Source organism: Lampris incognitus, chromosome 3 (genome assembly GCF_029633865.1).
Source record: "Lampris incognitus isolate fLamInc1 chromosome 3, fLamInc1.hap2, whole genome shotgun sequence".
NCBI lineage: Eukaryota > Metazoa > Chordata > Actinopteri > Lampriformes > Lampridae > Lampris > Lampris incognitus.
In genome coordinates, this window is record NC_079213.1 from 31106534 (window position 1) to 31127531 (window position 20998).

The 20998-nt window shown below is 46.1% G+C and overlaps 1 protein-coding gene across 1 annotated transcript in view; it reads right to left on the minus strand.

Moving 5' to 3' along the window:
• Positions 1 to 1816: 1816 nt before the first annotated feature.
• Positions 1817 to 20998, minus strand: part of tnpo3 (transportin 3) — a 24051-nt gene continuing 4869 nt past the window's right edge. The window contains exons 3-23 of the mRNA XM_056276453.1: positions 20897 to 20970; positions 20386 to 20542; positions 19647 to 19790; positions 19161 to 19336; positions 11488 to 11626; positions 10493 to 10639; positions 10167 to 10274; positions 9964 to 10055; positions 7665 to 7804; positions 7275 to 7466; positions 7039 to 7130; positions 6198 to 6274; positions 6003 to 6063; positions 5764 to 5904; positions 5489 to 5605; positions 5268 to 5362; positions 4451 to 4607; positions 4060 to 4227; positions 3820 to 3932; positions 3160 to 3252; positions 1817 to 2967 (exon numbers count right to left, since the gene is read on the minus strand). Of these exons, the coding sequence (XP_056132428.1) occupies positions 3192 to 3252; positions 3820 to 3932; positions 4060 to 4227; positions 4451 to 4607; positions 5268 to 5362; positions 5489 to 5605; positions 5764 to 5904; positions 6003 to 6063; positions 6198 to 6274; positions 7039 to 7130; positions 7275 to 7466; positions 7665 to 7804; positions 9964 to 10055; positions 10167 to 10274; positions 10493 to 10639; positions 11488 to 11626; positions 19161 to 19336; positions 19647 to 19790; positions 20386 to 20542; positions 20897 to 20970 (2451 nt within the window). The 3' untranslated portion in view covers positions 1817 to 2967; positions 3160 to 3191. The remainder of the gene's footprint in view (positions 2968 to 3159; positions 3253 to 3819; positions 3933 to 4059; positions 4228 to 4450; positions 4608 to 5267; positions 5363 to 5488; positions 5606 to 5763; positions 5905 to 6002; positions 6064 to 6197; positions 6275 to 7038; positions 7131 to 7274; positions 7467 to 7664; positions 7805 to 9963; positions 10056 to 10166; positions 10275 to 10492; positions 10640 to 11487; positions 11627 to 19160; positions 19337 to 19646; positions 19791 to 20385; positions 20543 to 20896; positions 20971 to 20998) is intronic.

Consider the following 20998-nt stretch of genomic DNA (forward strand, 5'->3'; position numbering starts at 1 on the left):
GCGTCCGGGTGGCGCAGTGGTCTATTCCGTTGCCTACCGACACGGAGATTGCCGGTTCGAATCCCCGTGTTACCTCCGGCTTGGTCGGGCGTCCCTACAGACACAATTTGCTGTGGGAAGCCGGATGTGGGTATGTGTCCTGGTCACTGCAGGGGGCGGGGAATAACATGATCTACGTTCCCCTGGTGAAATTCTTCACTGTCAGGTGAAAAGAAGCGTGTGGTAGTCTGCAGCCCTCCCTGGATCGGCAGAGGGGGTGGAGCAGCGACCAGGACGGCTCGGAACAGCAGGGTAATTGGCTGGATACAACTGGGGGGAAGGGGGGAAATTCAAAAAAAAACAAAAAATAAAACTGGAAGTTGCTCCCACTAATGTACTCGGGTAAGTGTGCATTCAATCGCTGAAATTCGGCATTTGTTGCCTGAGGTTTTGCAAGTGCTTAATGAAAAGTTAACAGTACGGTCACACATGCGTGAAATCAACACAGGCAAATATCTGCCTCCCGTTCACTTCGAAGGGGCAAATAAAACATTCACTTCCGGTGGCGAAAGAAATTTGTGTCATTATCCTCGATGCAAGTTTCAATGGTCAAATAATCCGCAGCCTCAACCAATAGCAAAGTGTGTGTTGTTGGGCCCCACTTGGCTGTAGTTCCCATGAGGCCCTTTTCCGCCGCCTAGGTGCTGGTGCCGTTCTCTAATCTAGAACCGGTTCCACGCTTTCCCTCCGAAAAAGGACTGGTGCCAAAAGAAACTGGTGCTGGCACGGCACCACAAAAGTTGGAACCTGACGACAGTGGCTATGGGGAGGGGCTACCGCAAGAAATTCGCTGCCCCTTATCCATTGGCGCATGTCTATTGACGTTTGGTTTCGCAGTAAAAATAAGAAGAAAAAAGCAAAAGTAAGAACTGGATCCGCACCGGCACCGTTCTGGTGGAAGAGGCCTTAGTGAGCCAGGATGGAGGAGACTGACTGTTTCTGTGTCTAACCAGCCGGTATTTTGTGCGTGTGCATGTGTGTATATAACTTTGTTAAAAGAAACACTCAACGGTAGGGAAAGTGCTCAACAAATAAGGAGCAAAATAATCCAGTGAGTCAAGTAAATTGGCATAAGCAATCATCAGCTTATGGCATGAAACAGGCTTGTACTGTCTCATAAAAAATTTAGTTGAATGACAGGATTATATATCAACATTGATGTAGGGGAAAAAAAACAACTTTTAACACATGGCAGTACAAGCTTGACATTCCGCTCACGTGTTGATCGCTTTTATCAACACCACTGACGGTTTCCGAATCACAACCGGCCATAGCTAGTCTGGAGACAGGCGCTGAACGTAAAGAATTGGAAATTTGTACACCAATGTCCTTCCTCCATATTTGTCCGTGAAACTATGATAACATGTACAAGTGAGACAATTAAGTGAAAACATTTATTTATCTTTCTCTGGACTTCAGTGTACATTTTTTCCCCCATCGTAAAACCCAGAACCGCTCGTGTGTGACCGACAACCACGACTACTCAAACGGACTACAAACCAGCGAACCGATTTCCGTGTGCGTCACATCCTGGGCTGCCCACATTCAGCGCGACAAAATGCGAATTTCGAGGGGCGGCCGGGTAGCGTGGCAGTCTATTCCGTTGCCTACCTACTACCAACACGGGGATCGCCGGATCGAATCCCCGTGTTACCTCCAGCTTGGTCGGGCGTCCCTACAGACACAATTGGCCGTGTCTGTGGGTGGGAAGCCAGATGTGGGTATGTGTCCTGGTCACTGCACTAGCGCCTCCTCCGGTCAGTCGGGGGGCGGGACTGGGGGGGGGATAGTGTGATCCTCCCACATGCTACGTCCCCCTGGTGACACTCCTCACTGTCAGGTGAAAAGAAGCGGCTGGCGACTCCACATGTATCGGAGGAGGCATGTGGTAGCCTGCAGCCCTCCCCGGATCGGGAAAGCTTGGAAGGGTGGGGTAACTGGCCAGATACAACTGGGGAGAAAATCAGAAAGAAAGAAAAAAAAAAGTATGAATTTCGCCTCGGCAGGCGATGGTCATTCGCCTACATTCACACACGTGTAACTGTAGCCTACGCAAAAATGGACACCCACCCAAAAGGCTACCAGCTACGAGACTTGGGTGAAAATAGAACAAGCTAATTTGTTCCGCTCAGTTTTTATTGTTTACAACAAGGCTACATCATCAATGATGTTATGGTGTCTGTCTCTCCCAAGTCAGGATGATACCAGTTTGGAAGAACAAAAAAGGGTTGTTTGTTTTTTTTTGCCAGAGTTTACACCACCTGTATTATACCTCTTGCTCTCTGGCAAAGGACAACTAAAATTCCAGCCAACATATTAAAAAGGTCAAAGGTGACGCCAAATCTTTAAGCATTACCCCCTCTACCATCTAAATGCCTCCGCGAGGCATTGGCAGCCACTCGAAGACAAACATGAGTTGCTTTTTCACTCTTCATATGGCACGGACAGCAAAGACCACAATAAAGTTCTAAAGACATGTCCATGAAAATAAATCATTTTTTTTCTTAAAAACCCCCCAAAACGTCTTTTGATGCATTCTGATTTGCAACCAGGCACGTCCTTTTGTTTTCTCTCCATTGGTAGCTCCTTATCCATTTCAGCTCATTGAGCGCTCCTTTTTGGGGGCCCACCCCTGTCCCACCCCCGTCCACCTGTTGCCACCTGGTGCTAGGACGACAGTGAGTCGAGGGGGGGGGCAGTAGAGGGAGTCGAAGGTGGGAAAGGGGGCTCCTCTTCTCAGTCTGTGCGGTCTCGGTTCACCCCGTTACTCCAGTTTCCAGAGCGATGCGTCCGTTTGCCTTTTCTAACTGTTGCCAGGTCCCACCGTCCTTCCCACAGGAGTTCCCTTTTCGAGTCTCATCTGCAGTCCTCAGCGTTATTTTTTTTTTTGCCGTCACCTCTGAATGTTATCCGAACAAAAGATTTAACCTGCAGGAGGAACGACACGGAAAAGATCAACAACCCTGTAGTGTCACTGGTGCACCAACACTGACTCGGTGAGAAGTATGGGTCAGTTAAGGAGCAGGTAGAAGCTTTAAAAAGGTCCCTTTGGATTAAGCAGGCCATGCAACCCCCCCCCCCCCCCCCCCCGAGACCCGGAGAATGTTTTTGTGTATGTACCTGGTGTTCTGGCAGACCTCCTTCAGCTGCGGCTATCGGAACAATCTGGTAAACTCCCGGATGGCCCAGCACACCTGCTTGCACTCCTCCGCACTGACATGAGGTGAAAAGAAGGATGGACCGCAATAAGAAAGGAGGCAAACACCAGTTTATCTATCCAGTCAACACTTAGCATTGTTTCAAACACAGAGGAAATTAAGAGTATTTGGTGGAAAACCATCCGTTTAATTTCCATTTTAAGGGGACAAGTCTATTCTGGTTCTAGGGAATTTCACAGAGCTTAGGCTCGTTCTGTCACGCTGCTCTTTGCCGAGAGACGACTAGAGCACAAGAGTGGCTGGCTCCATGGCGAGCCTGAACAAGCCTCGGGGAAGCCATGTGGTTTTCCCTGCTCACGTTTTGCAGCGTTCCAATGCATTCCCAGCAGAGCCTGTCTGGGCATGGCCCTGTCAGACTCCAAAACCGGCACAGCTACACCTGACAGCGGTGCCGAATTCTGACTACATGTTGCCCACTGGCCTGCTCTTACCTCAGACTACACAGAGAATATGCTTCCACAATAACAGTGACAGGTGGGAAAATATTAGTCCCTGGAGGTATTTTGTCTTTTGGGGAGGCAGACTGGGTGAATTCACATTTCGTGTCCGTATCGCTGCTTACCTGGTGACTTGTTTGTGGAAGTCTGTGAGCTGTTTGTGTGTGACGGTCACCGCCCCGCCTGACGTCTCCTTTGGAAGCCCCTTCAGCGCATTCTCCAGCCAGCGGCAAAATGTCTGTAAAGCATTTTACCGATGATTACAAGTCACTACAGTCAGAGGGTGGGATCAACCTGTATGCCTGCTGAAGCCCACATCAACGTGTCCCTCTAGTGGCACAAACGTGTGTGTGCACATTACTCACCGGCCTATCGAACACCATAAACTCCCACAACACTTCGGCCACGTCGGGGAGGGTGTAGGGCGGCAGGCAGAAGCAGCACGTGTGCATGAGCTGTGTGACCAGCTGCTGCCCGTGCTGGTCCATGGCCTGGCCGATCAGTTGCTTTCGCACCTCAAAGTCATCCTCGTGCTACAAGGGAAGAGAGACGCAGTTGGTTCCTAACAGAGTTGAGAAAGAACTATGCCAGCAAATCCAAAAGCAGAGAGGGCCGAGCACCCCCCCCCCAATCCCAGGGCAGGGGGGCTGGTGGAAAATGTCTGATGCTGCCTTTGACAACTTGGATATTTTTTAGCTGATCAAGCAGTTGTTAATGGAAAGAGCTGATCTGTCAGTATGCGGTGTGGTCACTCACGTCATTGGACACTCCTGTGTGGATGAGGTCTCGGATGAACTTCATGACGCTGCAGTTGGCGTCCCGGTGGTCCAGTGTGGTGGCGGCGATAGCACACTGGATGATATGTACAATGATGCTACTGCTGAGCAGGGTTACTGGACTACGCTGGACAAACCTTGGTAGACACACGGGGTGAGGGACAACGTGTTAGGGCTGCAACAACTTGTTGATTAAAAATAAAAACAAAAAATAAAGGACATTAATAAAAACGTTCAAAAACAGTCTTCAATGTCAATGGAATATCTTGACAAACAATATTATATCGACACTGAAAACCATGTTCGAAAGTGTGCTGCAGAGCATCTACGAGTAATTTTTTTTTAAGATTTTTTTTTTTTTTGGCATTTTCTGCCTTTATTGGATAGTCATAACAGAGAGAGAGAGACAGGAAAGGCAGGGGAGAGAGAGGGGATGACAAGCAGCAAAGCGCCCGGGCCGGATTCAAACCCGGGCCGCTGTGGCAAGGACTCAGCCTTATGTGGTATGTGTTCTACCTGGTGAGCCACCAGGATGCCCCTAAAAGTGCTTTTTAATTGTCATTTTTAGGTTAAAAAAAAACACATTTAATGTCAGAAACAGAGTTGTATTTTTTATTTCAACTAATCAAAAATATAGCCATCACGTGCAGCCCTACAACGCAGCAAGGGCACCTTGAGGAGAAATTTTTCCAAGCCAATAAAATCTTGTGGCAACACATTTTAAAATTCATGTCATCTGGTGAGGTCAGTAAGGCTTCCTGTTCACTGGACTGATCGGTGGGACTAACATGTCATACCTGGTGGCAAGCCTGAAGAGATCGTCCACTGTGTCCGGATGATTCCGCAGACCATTGGGTTGCTCCAGCAGCTGAAAGGTAGGCATACATAGAGCCTAAAGCAGGAAAGGAGGGACAAATTTGTCAGGAGGGGAAAAAATTATACCGCCACTGACTTCCGTCATGTCTTCCATGAGGTCATCCTGGACTTTGGTGCTACTATGTGTATGTGTGTGTGTTACCTGCAACATGTCCAGTAGTCCCTGTCTGCAGCCCTCCTCCATGCCATACTCATCTACCAGGATGCTTCCCAAGTACAGGAAGCAGGAGTGGGGATAAACTTGGTAAACACTAACCATCTACCCAACAAAAAAAGAAAAAACATGCACACACACACACATAACACAAAACAAATATACACACACACATTTAAATATTGCCATGGTTATGCACTAATGCCACCACTGTTAACCAAAACAACTCAATCCTTGTGTGTTCATGCACAGTGTGCACACACCTGCGTGACCAGCGGCTGCAGTAGTGAAGCGGAGCCCTTTCCCACACAGCGTACGGCAAACCTGAGGCAGCGACAGCAGCGCTCCACAATGCGGTTGTCGGCCTGGTGTGTGTTAAGGGTCTCTGACAGGACGGGCCAGATCTGGACAGACCGCCACAGGGTGAACAACAACACTCAGTAACATATTCAAATGATGCGGATGCAAAAATAAAATAAGGAAATAGAGAGGGTAGAGTTACCTCTTGGATAACTTTCTGACAGGGGTGCGTCTGACCGTTCTCTACAATGGGGTTTGTGTGTCTATTAAAAATGCAAATAAAAGATATGTGTTAAAAGATGACCGAGTTCAAAGCAGACAATGCACGTCTTGTATTCTTACACAACTACCTGCTCTTAAACTTTCCATTATATGCAAAAAACAACATGGTCCTTACCGGAAGATGACGGCTAGTCTGTCCAGCCAGACAGTGGGGTCAGCTGTTTTTCCATTGCTAGGGTCCTGACCAAGAAGCTGAGAAGAACACCGAAAATTACAGACTGGCTTCAAAAGCACCACCCTTCTTTTTTTTGTGTGGATTTTTTTCCCTTTTTCTCCCCAATTGTACCTGGCCTATCACCTCGCTCTCTGAGCCATCCTGGTCGCTGCTCCACCCCCTCTGCCGATCCGGGGGGGGGGGGGGGGCTGCAGACTACCACATACCTTCTCCGATACATGTGGAGCCGCCAGCTGCTTCTTTTCACCTGACAATGAGGAGTTTCACCAGGGGGGCGTAGCACGTGGGAGGATCATGCTATTCCCCCCAGTTCCCCCTCCCCCTCAAACAGGCACCCCGACTGACCAGAGGAAGCGCTAGCACAGCGACCAGGACACACACACACATCCGGCTTCCCATCCACAGATACAGCCAATTGTGTCTGGAGGGACGCCCAACCAAGCTGGAGGTAACACGGGCATTCGAACTGGCATTCCTCGTGTTGGTAGGCAATGGAATAGACCGCCACACTACCCGGACGCCCTCGCCCTTCTTTTAATAATAAGTATAATTTATGAATGTTTAAACAGTCCATAACTCCACAGCCATACACAAACATAGAATCAAATGGGAAAGACAGAACAATACATATGAACACCTAAAGACCCAGGAGCAAAGCGTAGCACGGACTTACTTCCTACCCGAGACACTTTTCCAGTTACACTCTCTCACCTACTCCGCTCCCTAATCAATTGATCCATGTAAAAGCATAACCTGATCCACCTGGACAGCTGACACTAACCTTTTTAAGGGCCATGACCTGTACAGCACACAGGTCGCTGAGACACTCAGCGATCTTCTCCAGGGGAAGGCGGGCTAGAACAAGTGCTGTACCTGGAAAAGAAAGAGACAATTTGCAAAGACAGATGGAAAATGGAGTCACGAGAAAGAGCTTAGGACATAAGGAGGAATCCCTTCAAAGTCCTAAAGGGACGAGTAAAAGCGCAGAACTGAAGGGAGCTAAGTGCGCCTGCGTACCTTTGAGCAGGCCGACAGCTGCTTCTGAGGAGAGGGCAAATGAATCCAGTGCACGGGCGATGTCCAGCAAGCCCTGGAAATGCTGGGCCATGTGATCTCTGCACACTGAGCAGATGTTGTGAATCGCCTTGGCTGCCACCGAGGCCAGAGGCTTTTCCCTCAGCCCCTTCATCAGGTAGTTCAGCACTGGGTCTGCATCAGAACAAGAGAGGGTGGGTTCACTCATTGCTGCGGATAACATGGGACAAAGTGAAATAGTTGTATTTTGACTAATCACAAAAATGCATCCGATCTATAGTAATAATAATAATTAATAATGTAAAAAGCCCACATTCAGACAGCTAAAATACCACAATGCCATCTTATCTAAAACGGGGACTTGGCTTTTACCTAGAAAGCGAGGATTTCTGTCCACGACCTCGCTCATCTCCCCGACCAGTTCAATGCTGGTGTAGCGCACAGCAATGTGGACCGTCTCCGGCAGCAGCACAACCTGCTCCAAAACCTCCGTTAGGGTAGGGTTATTCTCACTGCCAACAGGGGGGAAAAATAACTTAGATGGCACTTATGAACTGATTGTGCGGACAAGAACTTCACACTTATGACAAACGCATATTCAAATAAAGCATAGTGCTGGGCGATAAACCGAAGATTTACTGATACCAACGTATCGGTAAATCTCTTGCTAACCTAATTTTGCTTATAATCAGAAACACTTTGTCATTCCATTTCATGCACTTACGCACATGAAATGAAAGGAAGCATCGTTTCCCCCAGCCCACAACAGTGCAACACAAAAGACCAAAACACATCCAAAAACTACAAGAACCACAAGAACACATATATCCAAACTACACATATCTAAACAAAAAAAAACAAAAAATCACTGTCCAGGAGTACAAACGTCAGCCAGGATGTCTGTCGGAACTGCCAGTCTGCATGGGCTAGCAGTTAGCTTAGCCTGCCTCGCTTCCGTGTCCTGTCAGACTGCCCTCAGTGTTTCCTCTTCGGGCGCAGCTCCGATCAGGGCCATGGTGCTTGGGCCCAAACGATGCAGCAGACCAAGCTCCCTCAGCCGATCCAGCACCAGCTCTCTCAGCCAGACACCTTCGACACACCTCCCCGCACTCCACTAAAAACAGGCTGCCGCCAGACCGCCCTCGGTGTTATCGGAACTGCCGATCTGCATGGGCTAGCAGTTAGCTTAGCCTGCCCCGCTTCCACGTCCTGTTAGACCGCCCTTGGTGTTACCTCTTTGGGCACAGCTCCAGGCAGGATCGTGGTCCTTGGGCCCACAGGACGCAGCAGACCAAGCTCTCCCAGCCGATCCAGCGCCAGCTTTCCAAGCAATCAAACGAAGACAAACTTAGACGCAGACGTGGACAAAGACACTGCATGGACGGTACTGGGCGAGGCCACCGCAAACGTGAATTCGCGCCGCCATCTTCCCACACTGGAATATATTATAATGGAATGCTCAGTAAAAGCTTTCCCCATCGTGTAACATCATGAGCTGTCCCCCTAAAACAAACTGCAACACACAACCTACATATCCAGTCATATGCTTCCACCTAGTCCAGCCTTTGTTCTTCATGCAAGACAAACACAGTGTGCTTGTCAGCCATAAGACAACATGAGCGCTAATACTGAACCCCAGCCAGACAGGGATGACTCAAGGGGAGACGATGAGCTGGTTTCCAAACTAGACACAGCGTTGAGCTGGTTTCCAAACTAGAAGCAGGATCGACCGTTTGGTGGTATTTTGGCTTCAGCAAACAGGATGCTGAACAGAGAGAAGTGAAATGTAAACTCAATTGCAAGACTGCGACAGACAAGCACCCTCATGCCCAAAGTAATTCAAAGTGGCCGTCTCTGGCACAAGCACGAATTTACTAATGCTGCTCAATATGCAAAAGATTCGCGCAGATGAATGAGGTAACTGACACCATTTCATACAACATAGTGAGGAACACAGTTCGGCTTCACTGGAACATGGTATCAAAAGACTCATTCAAATCCTTGACAAGAGATATGTCGTGCCCTCGAGAAAATATTCCCCCAAACTGCGGTGCCTGACATTTTACAAAAAAAATGTGCAATAAAGATAGCCGCTAAACTCGCATGATCTTTCCACAGACCATGTAATACAGACTTAGTTGTCAGGAAGTCTTGATGGGAGTAAAAAAAATGAAATGAAAGAATGAAAGAAAAAATGAATGAATGCCACTTTATTTGACATTGTATTATTACAATGAATGTGTTCTCTACATTTAACCCATCCTATTGTATAGCGGCAGTGGGCAGCTGCAGCGCCCAGGTACCAACTCCAGGTCTTCTTTCCACTGCCTTGCTCAGGGGCACAGGCAGGAGTATTAACCCTAACATGCATGTCTTTTTGATGGTGGGAGGAAACCGGAGTGCCCGTTGGAAACCCACGCAGACACGGGGAGAACAAGCAAACTCCACACAGAAAGAGCCTGGGACGGCCTGGGGTTCGAACCCAGGACCTTCTTGCTGTGAGGCAACAGTGCTAACCAGTGGGCCACCATGTTGCCCTGAGAGCGGTGTTTTTGAACAAGGGTTTAAAAGAAAATATTGTTAATTTGAGGTCTTATTGCCCAGCTCTATACAAACATGTTAGTATTTTTTGTCAGTGGGAAGAAAACAGGGGAGGAAAGACACTACTCACGGATCTACACTTTTTGCAATGGCGGCCATGATGAAGAGCACAGCCTCAGTCACCTCCCAGGGTGGGTTACCCTCCTTTAGGGTAGAATACAGCTGTGGGGAGAGAATAGGAAGGCCGTAAGAGACTACAAACCTTGCCACGTGTGAAATGATCGAGCCACCCCGCATTGTCAGCAGCTGTAGGTCTGAGCAACCAAAATATACCTGCGAGAAACACTCCATCGAGCCTACAAGGAAGATGACATCTTTGACAAGATCTGAAACTCTCATTCTGAACTCCCCAAAGTCATCTGTATCTTCTGGAATTCCCTCCTGTGAAATTATCAGTATACAAAACAAAATGACAGAAGCATTAATACGGAGCGCTTCGCTTTGATGAGAATCGCAGTTCGTACCACGATTCACATTCTTGTGATCTCTTGCTGAACATGCGAATGAACTTACCAGCAGAAAAAAAAAAAGTTACACTGTGAATTATGGAGAGATGATGATGATGACATATATAGTGAATCCACGAGAGTGCTCCTTACATGGTCAGGGTCTAGTTGGCAATGCCGGGCCAAGCCGTGCAGCAGTCTCTGGATATACGGCCTAAAAATGCCGTGCAATGCTGGATCGTTAGTCTTGTACAGGTGCTCTCCAAGACGATACCAGAAGTTAAAGGAGATCTCAACAACCTGGGGGGAGGGAGGGGAGAGTCCACCGTCACTTTGTGGTTCAAGGTTCAAAGCTTTTATTGTAATGAGCACAACAAAACAGCATGGCAGCAAGTGTTGCGGGCTATGAAGTTCTTCGGCCTAGAGCTCAACACAGTGTATGGATATATTGTTATTGTGTGCATAAATATCAATGTTTACATTCCATCTCCTGTGTAATATTATTACCATTACTACTACTACTACTATTATTATTATTACTGCTACTATTAATATCCATCCATCCATCCATTATCCGAACCGCTTATCCTGCTCTCAGGGTCGTGGGGATGCTGGAGCCTATCGCAGCAGTCACTGGGCGGCAGGCGGGGGTATACCCTGGACAGACCGCTAGGCCATCACACAGGGCCGACAGACATACACACACACACACACACACACACACACACACACACACACACCTATGGGCAATTTAGTACAGCCGATTCACCTGACCTACATGTCTTTGGACTGTGGGAGGAAACCCACGCAGACATGGGGAGAACATGCAAACTCCACACAGAGGACGACCCGGGACGACCCCCAAGGTTGGACTACCCCGGGGCTCAAACCCAGAACCTTATTGCTGTGAGGCGACCGCGCTAACCATTGTGCCACCATGCTGCCACTATTATTATTGTTATTAATTATTGTGTGTGTGTGAGAGAGAGAGAGAGAGAGAGAGAGAGAGAGAGAGAGAGAGAGAGAGAGAGAGAGAGAGAGAGAGAGAGAGAGAGAGAGAGAGAGAGAGAGAGAGAGAGAGAGAGAGAGAGAGAGAGAGAGAGAGAGAGAGAGAGAGAGAGAGAGACACACACAGACAGAGTGCATACCTCATACTGGGGGTGTCCTGCACAGATGAGCAGCAATTCTAGTGTCCGAAGGTCTCCCATGCCCTGGCCCGGACTCCTAACCGTAATTTCCAAGAACGTCTCGCACAGCTCTGTGAAGATCCTACAGTAATTCAGCACTCTTGAAAGAGAAGAAAGAGTGATACGGGGAATGAAATGGGGAACCTAGACAGGACGGTTATCATCTTAATTTCACATCACTCATTCCAGGTGGACAGAGATGATTTTACATAAATGCTTGGATAGGTGAGAGCATGTTAAGACCCTTACACACCCAGGAGTGCCTTTTCATATATTTGGTTAAAAAATAACTTAGGTAGTCGTTGAGAATATAAATGCAGCAGTGATGGTTACTTTATAACGTTTCTTTTTCAATGTTGCCCTTTATTGCCCCACCTGTACAGAGACAGAAAAAAAGAAGATTCTTCCGAGCCGTCCCGGTTGCTGCTCTACCCCCTCTGCTGATCCAGGAAGGGCTGCAGACTACCACATGCCTCCTCCGATACATGTGGAGTCGCCAGCCGCTTCTTTTCACCTGACAGTGAGGAGTTTCACCAGGACGACGTAGTGCATGGGAGGATCAAAATATTCCCCTCAGTTCCCCCTCCCCCCCGGACAGGCGCCCCGACCGACCAGAGGAGGTGCTAGTGTAGCGACCAGGACACATACCCACATCCGGCTTACCATCCACAGATATGGCAAATTGTGTCTGTATAGGACACCCGACCAAGCCGGAGGTAATGCGGGGATTCGACCTGGTGATCCCCATGTTGGTAGGCAATGGAATAGACCGCCATGCTACCCAGACGCCCTCACTTTTCTCTTTAAAAAGTACACTAGTTCTCCCTATTTCTCTTCCTGGTGACTCCTAAGGTCTGACTCTCACCATCCACTGCAGCACAAACCAGGAGTGATCAGGATGCTGCACCACCCAGCTGACAAAGTTCCCACCGACACAGCGGCCGGGGAAGGGGAGAAATCCCACATTAAACAGGTCCTGGTTAAGTGTGGTTATCCAAACTGGGTGTTTGTCAAAGCCAGGAAGACATCCAAACAATGCACCAGCCAATTGAAGAGAGGAGAAGGACAACAGCTGTCTAAGATTAAACCAGTGGTGACTCTGTATGTGATGGGTGTGTCGGACAAGCTGAGACGTGTATTTTCCAAACAGTCTCAGTTGCTTTCAAACCCCAAAACACGCTGCACCAGAAGTTGGTCCACCTCAAGGACCAGGTCCCCTGGCACAAACAGAGCAATATAATGTACACTGTTAGGGGCCGGAAAGATTGCCGTGACTGGTTAATTGGGAAAATGAAACAAGACGCTGGCCAAGAGGATGGCACAACACAGGAGAGCTAACATGTCAGACCAGGAGTCCACAGTCTACACCAGGGGTCGGGAACCTTTTTGACTGGGAGAGCCATAAAAGCCAAATATTTCTAAATATATTTCATTGAGAGCCATATAGTATTTTTAACGTATAATAAATTAAATATGTCTTACTTTTAATGCGACTTCTGGTGCTGCATGGTTTTGCTGATGGCCTTGTAGTCTGGTTCATACGTGGTGAGGTTGAGCTTCATGCAGGCGTTGAGGCTTCCATCAGTTAAACGTGAGCGTAGGTTGGTCTTAATGTTCCTCATATGCGAGAAAGACTGTTCACATGCATATGTAGAGCCAAACATGGTCAATACGGCAATACTCACACGCTGCATTGTGTGGTATGTCACAGGAAGCTCGTTCCAAGTTTTAAGAATCAGCTGGTCTTCAGGTTGAAGATTTTTAATTTCTGTCCACTTGTGTTCCCTCGCCAGCTCTGCTCGCTGTCGCGCAAGACTTTCCAACTCTCCATTAAGTGACTTGAACTTACTCATCCACATGTCTGATGCCTTCAGGTCAGCAACTTCCAGCTCAAAGTCTCCGATAGAGACCCCGGGGATGCATGTCAGGTCGATTTTGTCCACTGCACACTCATGTGGATGAGTGATGAACTTGAAAAGACCAGTGCGCGCACAAAATTCTCCAAAACGTGCTTTGAATGACTGCAGGAGATTGAACGTAAAGCCAGCTAGCTGCTGGAGATCCAGATGTTGAGTGGAGTCACTTGCTAAGCATGCATCTCTAAATTGTTGCAGTCTTTCAAAGTGCAGAAGACGACCTGTTTCAATGTCCCTGAGAAAGACTTCCAGCTTGCTTTCAAATGCAAACACTGCTTGTTGAAGGGATGAGATTGTATTTCCAATACCTTGCATTTTCACATTGAGCTGGTTCAGATGGCCAGTTATGTCCACGAGATAGTGAAACTGCAGGAGCCAGTCAGTGTTGTCTAGCTCAGGATGCTTGACGCCTTTCATTTCAAGAAAAGTCCGGATTTCACTCAGGCAAGCTGCAAAACGGCTGAGCACCTTCCCCCTTGACAACCAACGCACGTTGCTGTGTAAAAGCAGACCGGGATAATGATTCCCAACTTCTTCTAACAGAGCTTTAAACTGGCGATCATTTAAAGCTCGGGCAACAATAAAGTTGACCACTCGAATGACCAGAGACATCACCTCGCCAAGCTCCTGGCCACACGTCTGAGCGCAAAGCGCCTCCTGGTGCAGGATGCAATGAAAACTTAGGATGGCTCTCTTTTCATGTTCACGGAGAAGCGCTACAAATCCTTTGTTCTTCCCCAACATACAGGGTGCACCATCAGTACAGACAGAAATAAGTTTATCCATCGGTAGTTTTTTTTCTTTAGCAAACTCCATGAAAGACATGAATAAATCCTCTCCTCTTGTTGTCCCTTTCATTGGCAAAACAGCCAAGCTTTCCTCACGCAGTGTGTCACCTGCAGCATACCTGGCAATGATACTGCACTGAGATAGATGGCTAACGTCTGTTGACTCATCTAACGCGAGAGAAAAGTATGTCCCGGCGTTTATGTCCTTAATTTGTGTTTCCTCGACTTGATTTGCCATCATGATGCTACGATCGTGCACAGTTCTTGCTGACAGGGGCATGTCTTTTATTCGTTTGATTATCTTGTCTTTATTTGGGAAGTCATCAAACAGTTCATTGGCCACATCAAGCATGAATGTTTTGGCATACTCGCCATCTGTGAATGACTTTCCATTCCTTACTATTGCCAAAGCCCCCGCAAAGCTAGCGGAATTCCCGTCACCTTGCTTGGTCCACACACGTAGTTGCTGCTGACTCGTCTGCACTCTCCGCTGTAGCTCCTCGCATGCCCTTTTCCTGCTGTCCCCCGCTGGATATTTCGATGCAAATGAAGCATGGTGCGTATCGAAGTGCCGCTTTATATTTGACCGTTTCATCGATGCAATTTTATCATTGCATATTAGACATACCGCAGATCCTGCTCTCTCCACAAATGCAAATTCCTCTGTCCACGCAGCCTGGAATGCACGGTAATCATCGTCTTTTTTTCTTTTCGCCATCTTTTCCGTTACAAGGGTTGAAGCGGATAAACTAGTTGGCTATCTGATAAAATTGATTTCTTCACCTTTACAATGACCCGGACATGCTCGCGAGCCATTGGTTCCCGACCCGACCCACGGGTGACCCGTGACCCGTGAAATTTATCTTCAAAACTAATTTCTGTTTACTTTAAAATGACACAGTATTATTAAGAAATATCACAAGTATTTTAAAATCAGTTCCAAACTGATTTTTTTGAAAAAAAAATAATTTTCAACTCAAAATTGTCTGGGAGCCATATGCCGTCACCGGAAGAGCCATATATGGCTCGCGAGCCATAGGTTCCCGACCGCTGGTCTACACCATCTACAGGCCAGTGGCCACTCTTTCAGGGATGAGGATGTGCACATCCTTGATAGGGAGGAACGCTGGTTTGAACAGGGAGTCAAAGAGGCCATCTACATGAAGAGGGAACGACCATTCCTGAACTGGGGGGGGGGGGCCTAAGAGTACATCTGTCACCATCTTACAATACTGTGATTGCAACTATCCCAAAATCCTCTGTGAATAGTACACATTGCCATTAAAATTCTAGTTAAAAGTCACACCCATATTTGTATATGAAACTGGTCGTTTCGGTTGTTATGCAACTGTATTGTTTATAAGGGTGTGGATACCTGCAGTCAGTTGAAGAAGTCACTCAGATGAGTGATGAAACGTTTCTCTCGATCAACGCTGTGTCCAGATGAACTGATTAAGCTTTCTGTGACATTATTAGAATAGTGACCAGTACTTTTTAAGTTAGTTTCTAGTAAAATCCCCTCTGGTCAATGACTTTATCATGGAGCACAAACTGGATTACATCTCACGGAAACCTGGGAGTCACAGAATGACTTTCTACAGCTAAATTTAGCAACTGCACCAGGATTTGTTTACATATGCAAACCTCGGTCTTCAGGCAGAGGAAGCGGCCTTGCGCTGATCTATCACGGTTGTATAAAACCAACGCCACTCTCTCTACCTGATCAATCTTCCTTTGAACTGCTGGCTGTTCAACTCTATGGACCTACACTCATCATTATTGCTGCTCTGTACAGACCGCCTAAGGCATCAAATATTTTTATCACTGAACTCTCGACAGTTTTAACCACCCTTAGTACAATGTCTCCGAATATAATCCTAATGGGGATTTAAATGCTCATTTTGATAACACTGACAATATGACAGATTTTAAAGCAATGTTAGATTGCTTTGATCTAACGCAATATGTCAACTTTACAACCCACACCAAGGGTCATTTCCTTGACTTAGTTTGCTGTTCCGTCATCACACCATATAACATCACCTCTGCTTAACTACCTATCTCTGACCATAAAGCTGTGTTATTCAACACCAACCTACTGCTCAGTAGATCATACCATATCATACCGCAGCATTAGATATGTTAATCAAGATGATCTCAGCAATTTAATTACCTCGAACCCCATTCCTGATCCCACCTCCTCACTCCCTGATCTTATGGACTACTACAATGATAGTTTATCTTCTGCACTTGATTCTTCAGCCTCCCTGAAAACACGGGTTTTCTCATTTGCTCATACTGCTTCCTGGTACACACCTGAATTACACCAGCTCAAGGATATAGGTCGGAACCTTGAGAGGCTCTGCACCAAGACTGGACTTGCTGTTCAAAAACAAATGTATTCTGACCATATACTCCATTACAAAAATGCTCTTTCAACAGCTAAAACATCCTATTATGCAAATATCATCAGTACAGGTGAAGGGAATACTGGAACTCTCTTCTCCACAGTTAAAAGGTTACTAAATCCACCTGAAACCAATATGAACAGTAACCTTTCTAATGAACAATGCTCTGCTTTTTTTAAGTTTTCCAACTCCAAAATTAGTACCATTCATGAGCAGCTAACCTCTGCTAACATCATGCAGACCGACTTACCATCAGCAAGCACCATGAAACTGTCCCCATCCACTGTCCTATGTGACTTCAGTCTTCCAACTGAAAATCACGTTTCTGAACTCATTACTAAGTCTAGCACCTCCACATGTCACCTGGATCCAATTCCCACAACCCTATTTAAAATATGTCTGTCCTCTGTCATCTCCCTGATAACCTCCATCATCAACTCCTCAATGTCCACTAGTACAGTTCCCCCTTCACTGGACGTTGCCATACTCTGAAAAAAATTAATTTAGATTCTACTGATCAAAACAACTATTGGCCTATTTCCAATTTACTATTCATCTCCAAAATCCTTGAGGGTAGTTGCATCTCAACTCCAGATCTACCTTGATAAAAACAATCTCTTTCAACAATTCCAATCTGGCGTTCGCCCCAAACATAGCACAGAAACAGCCCTGGTTAGGATCACTAATGACCTCCTTCATGCAGCTGACTCCGGTCTATCCTCATCCTCCTTGACCTCACCACAGCGTCTGGCTAGCACTGGAGTTGGGGCACTGTGTAACAGTGGTTTGCTTCCTACCTTACAGACAGGACACATTTTGTACAAATTCAGAATTATCGGTCAGAAAGTTTGATAGTTCCTCATGAAGTTCCACAGGGTTCAGTGTTGGGGCCATTCCTTTTTATTTAGCTACTCCCTCTTGGCAACATCTTCCGACACTATGGCATCCATTTCCACTGCTATGCTGATGATACACAGCTTTGTGTGTCCATTAAGCCCACTTCCACTCTCCCCTTCAGTACCCTCACTGCTCGTCTCCATGATATACAAATATGGATAACTAACAATTATCTGAAATTCAACAGTAGCAAAACTGAGCTACTCCTCACTGGCACTAAATCTACACCCTAAAAAACCATGTCCTGTCTCCACGCAGGCTAAGAGCCTTGGTGTTATCCTAGATAGTACCCTTACCTTTTCTAGTCATATAAACAATGTCTCCCGGATTGCCTTTTTCCATCTGTGAAACATCTCCAGACTATGCCCTGTTTTAACACAAAACTCCAAGGAAGTCTTAGTCAATACTTTGGTCACATCACGCATTAACTACTGCAATGTGATCTTGGCAGGCATCCCCAACAAACTTATTCATGAACTTCCAACTCATCCAGAATTCTGCAGCATGGACTATTACACATTCAAAGTCCACTGACCATGTCTCTCTCTGCTGATTCAATTACACTGGCTTTCTATGTCACAGCGGATTCATTTTAAAAATTTTATTATTAACATTCAAAGCTCTTCATAATCTATCCCCTGCTTATCTCACAGACCTCCTTCAGACTTACACCCCATCTCGCTCCCTGCGGTCTTCACCAGCATGTCTACTGGCACTACCACCAGCCATCAACCTAAGCACAATGGGTGCCAGGGCTTTCTCCGATGCTGCACCCAAACTCTGGAACTCCATTCCCCATCACATCCGCTTACTGGACACCATTACAGAATAAAAAACTACTCTTAAAACCCACCTTTTTAAACTAGCATACTCACTTTAACAGTATTAAACGACTTTGAGTGTTAGCAAAGCGCTATATAGGTTTATTATTATTATTATTATTAACAGCATCAAATTCATCTTTTTTTAACTCCTGCTCTGTATGTATGCTCTATTGCTTATTGTGTTTTATTGTTGACTGCACTAATGTTTTTACCGCTTTGTTTTATTGTATTTGATGTAAGGTGACCTTCAGTCTCATGAAAGGTGCCTTTGAATAAAATGTTTATTATTATTATAAATAAAATAAAAGACATAGTGTTAACTGAATTGTTACAAGTAAAAGAGAAAAGTAACTAGTTATAATCAATTAGTAACTTGTGCTTATTTTAAATGAACTAGCGTCACATTTTTAGTAACTAGTGGCTTTACGATAGTGACTAGTGACTGTCAGAATATAGTATCTAAAAAATAAGTACCAGTGTTTAAATTTTAGGGACTAGTACACTGCATAGAATAAATGATAAATTGGCTTTCCATACCTTATATATTATGTACTTGGCTTGGCATCAAGTTCTCATGGATAGGTACTCTTGTGAGAAACATGTTACATCTTTTATAGAGGGGTTTGGAAAGGAAAGTTTTGTTTGTTTTCAGTCAGTGACTTGGAAAAAGTGCATAAGATGACAAGCTGGGCTTGGGCACACTTAATACCACTTAGTAATGGCAGTTTGATAACATCCCACCCAAACACACTCGGTGGAATATAAAAATAAAGAAAAGAAAGTCTCTGATCAGGTCCTTACTTGTCGAGGTCCTCCCGTGCCACAGCCATGTGGTAGGCTGTCTCTAGGGTGAGAACGCCCTGAAAGAGCTGAAGGGCCAGGGCCATGTTGGTGTCCACGTTCTCAATGGCGTAGAGTGCAGAGCACACGCAGTCCGACGCTGCCTCATGCAGGTTGGTGGAGGTCTCGTCTCTCTGCTATGACACAAAAGACCATGCTGTAAAACAGGGGCTCACTTCAAAGCTGGTCATCATGCATATTTCATCAGTTACTTGCTAACAAATGTGACAAATAGAAATATGACTTGCATGTGTCATCATCATGGTCAGTGGGGGCCTTTTTCTTCATAAAAGTTATGTTTGATTTAACAGAAAAAACCAGCTTTGTGAAACGGCTGGTAAAATATTAATCCATAACCAGTGGCACCATCATCTCCTATTACATTCTGACCAAAACACTATTCTAGTGAAAGGATGAGTGTTGTAAGGAAGCAAACATGTGACTAACCAGCACTTGGAAGAGGACCATGAGGAGCTGATTGCTGGCCATGAAGTTACTGTCAAGGACCCCTAAGTTAAACCAGCTGCCAAGACAGCGGAACACCTTGATCAGCATCTTCTCGTCGTTGCCCGCCTTCTCTACACACGTTGTCTGGATCAACAAGCAAGTGTGCACAAACACGCACGCACGTGCACACACACACACATACACAGTTAGTACACTGAATTAAAAGTATTATCCTTCTGTCTTCTATGAAAGCATGGGTTAATTTGGGATGTGATGAGGTCAGCAAATGCAGGAAAGGTAATTAGAAATAAAATTTGCATAAGAAAAATAACCCACCCAAAAACAAAGAAATAGCCAAACAGAAAAAAGATTTTTAATTTTCTGTAAGTGGTATAAGTTAAACTGAGAAACAGGCCAGTCAATTTTCTTCTTGCCTCCTTGGCGAGGTCATTCGATCCTTTCAATATCAAATAGAGCAGCCTGGTATTAAATGGGTACAAAGGCTGTGATAATGAAGCAGACCGTGAGGTGTAGAATAAGTAATGAGGCCGTCCCGCAGAAGGCCTGCTAAGCAAGAACAGATCAGAGAGCTTTACAGTTGGATATGAGTGAATGAAGTCAAGGCATAAAAAAAAAAACGGACTGATGAAGAAGAAAAAGTGGCCAGGGGTGAGCAAATAATTACATCAGAAGAAGAATAGAGGAAACAGTGACTGAAAGAGAGAGAGAGAGAGCTCACCAGTAGGGTGACCACAGTGCTGGAGTAGTAGGCCAGATCCTCAATGATCTCTGTCCTGCGATTGGCTCCGATGCGTAATGAGCGGCTGTGGACCTCCTCGGGCAACACTGTCAGGATCTCCATCAGAAATGTCATGGAGCTAATGTCATTGTTGTACCTGTGGTGTGGATGGGGGGTGGGGGGGTGAGACAGAAAAATGAACAGGAAAGGCTAGTGTAAGTACATGGGGAAAAGGTAAAGTGAAACATGAAAAAGAAAACACGCCAAGATAAACATGAACATGCAAGATTGTATGTTTCACCATCATAATTTTGCATGGTTTAGTAGCACATGTTGGAGGTATATTGGTACGGTTACCAAAACATTTTTGGTCAAACCACTTACAGCAGTGTCATACGGGTGGCTTCCTTGCATTCCTGCATTCATACACACAAGACCACACCCACTCAGCACTCCAGTAACAAACAAAGGCTGTGGAACAATTTCAAAGAAAAATGAGAAAAAGTCCTACTTTTCGATGAGGGTATGAACACATCCTTTCCACGAGGCCATCTGAAGAGCGAGATCAGCAATGGCTAGAGCCAGCTAAGATGGGAAATAAGAGAGGAAAAAC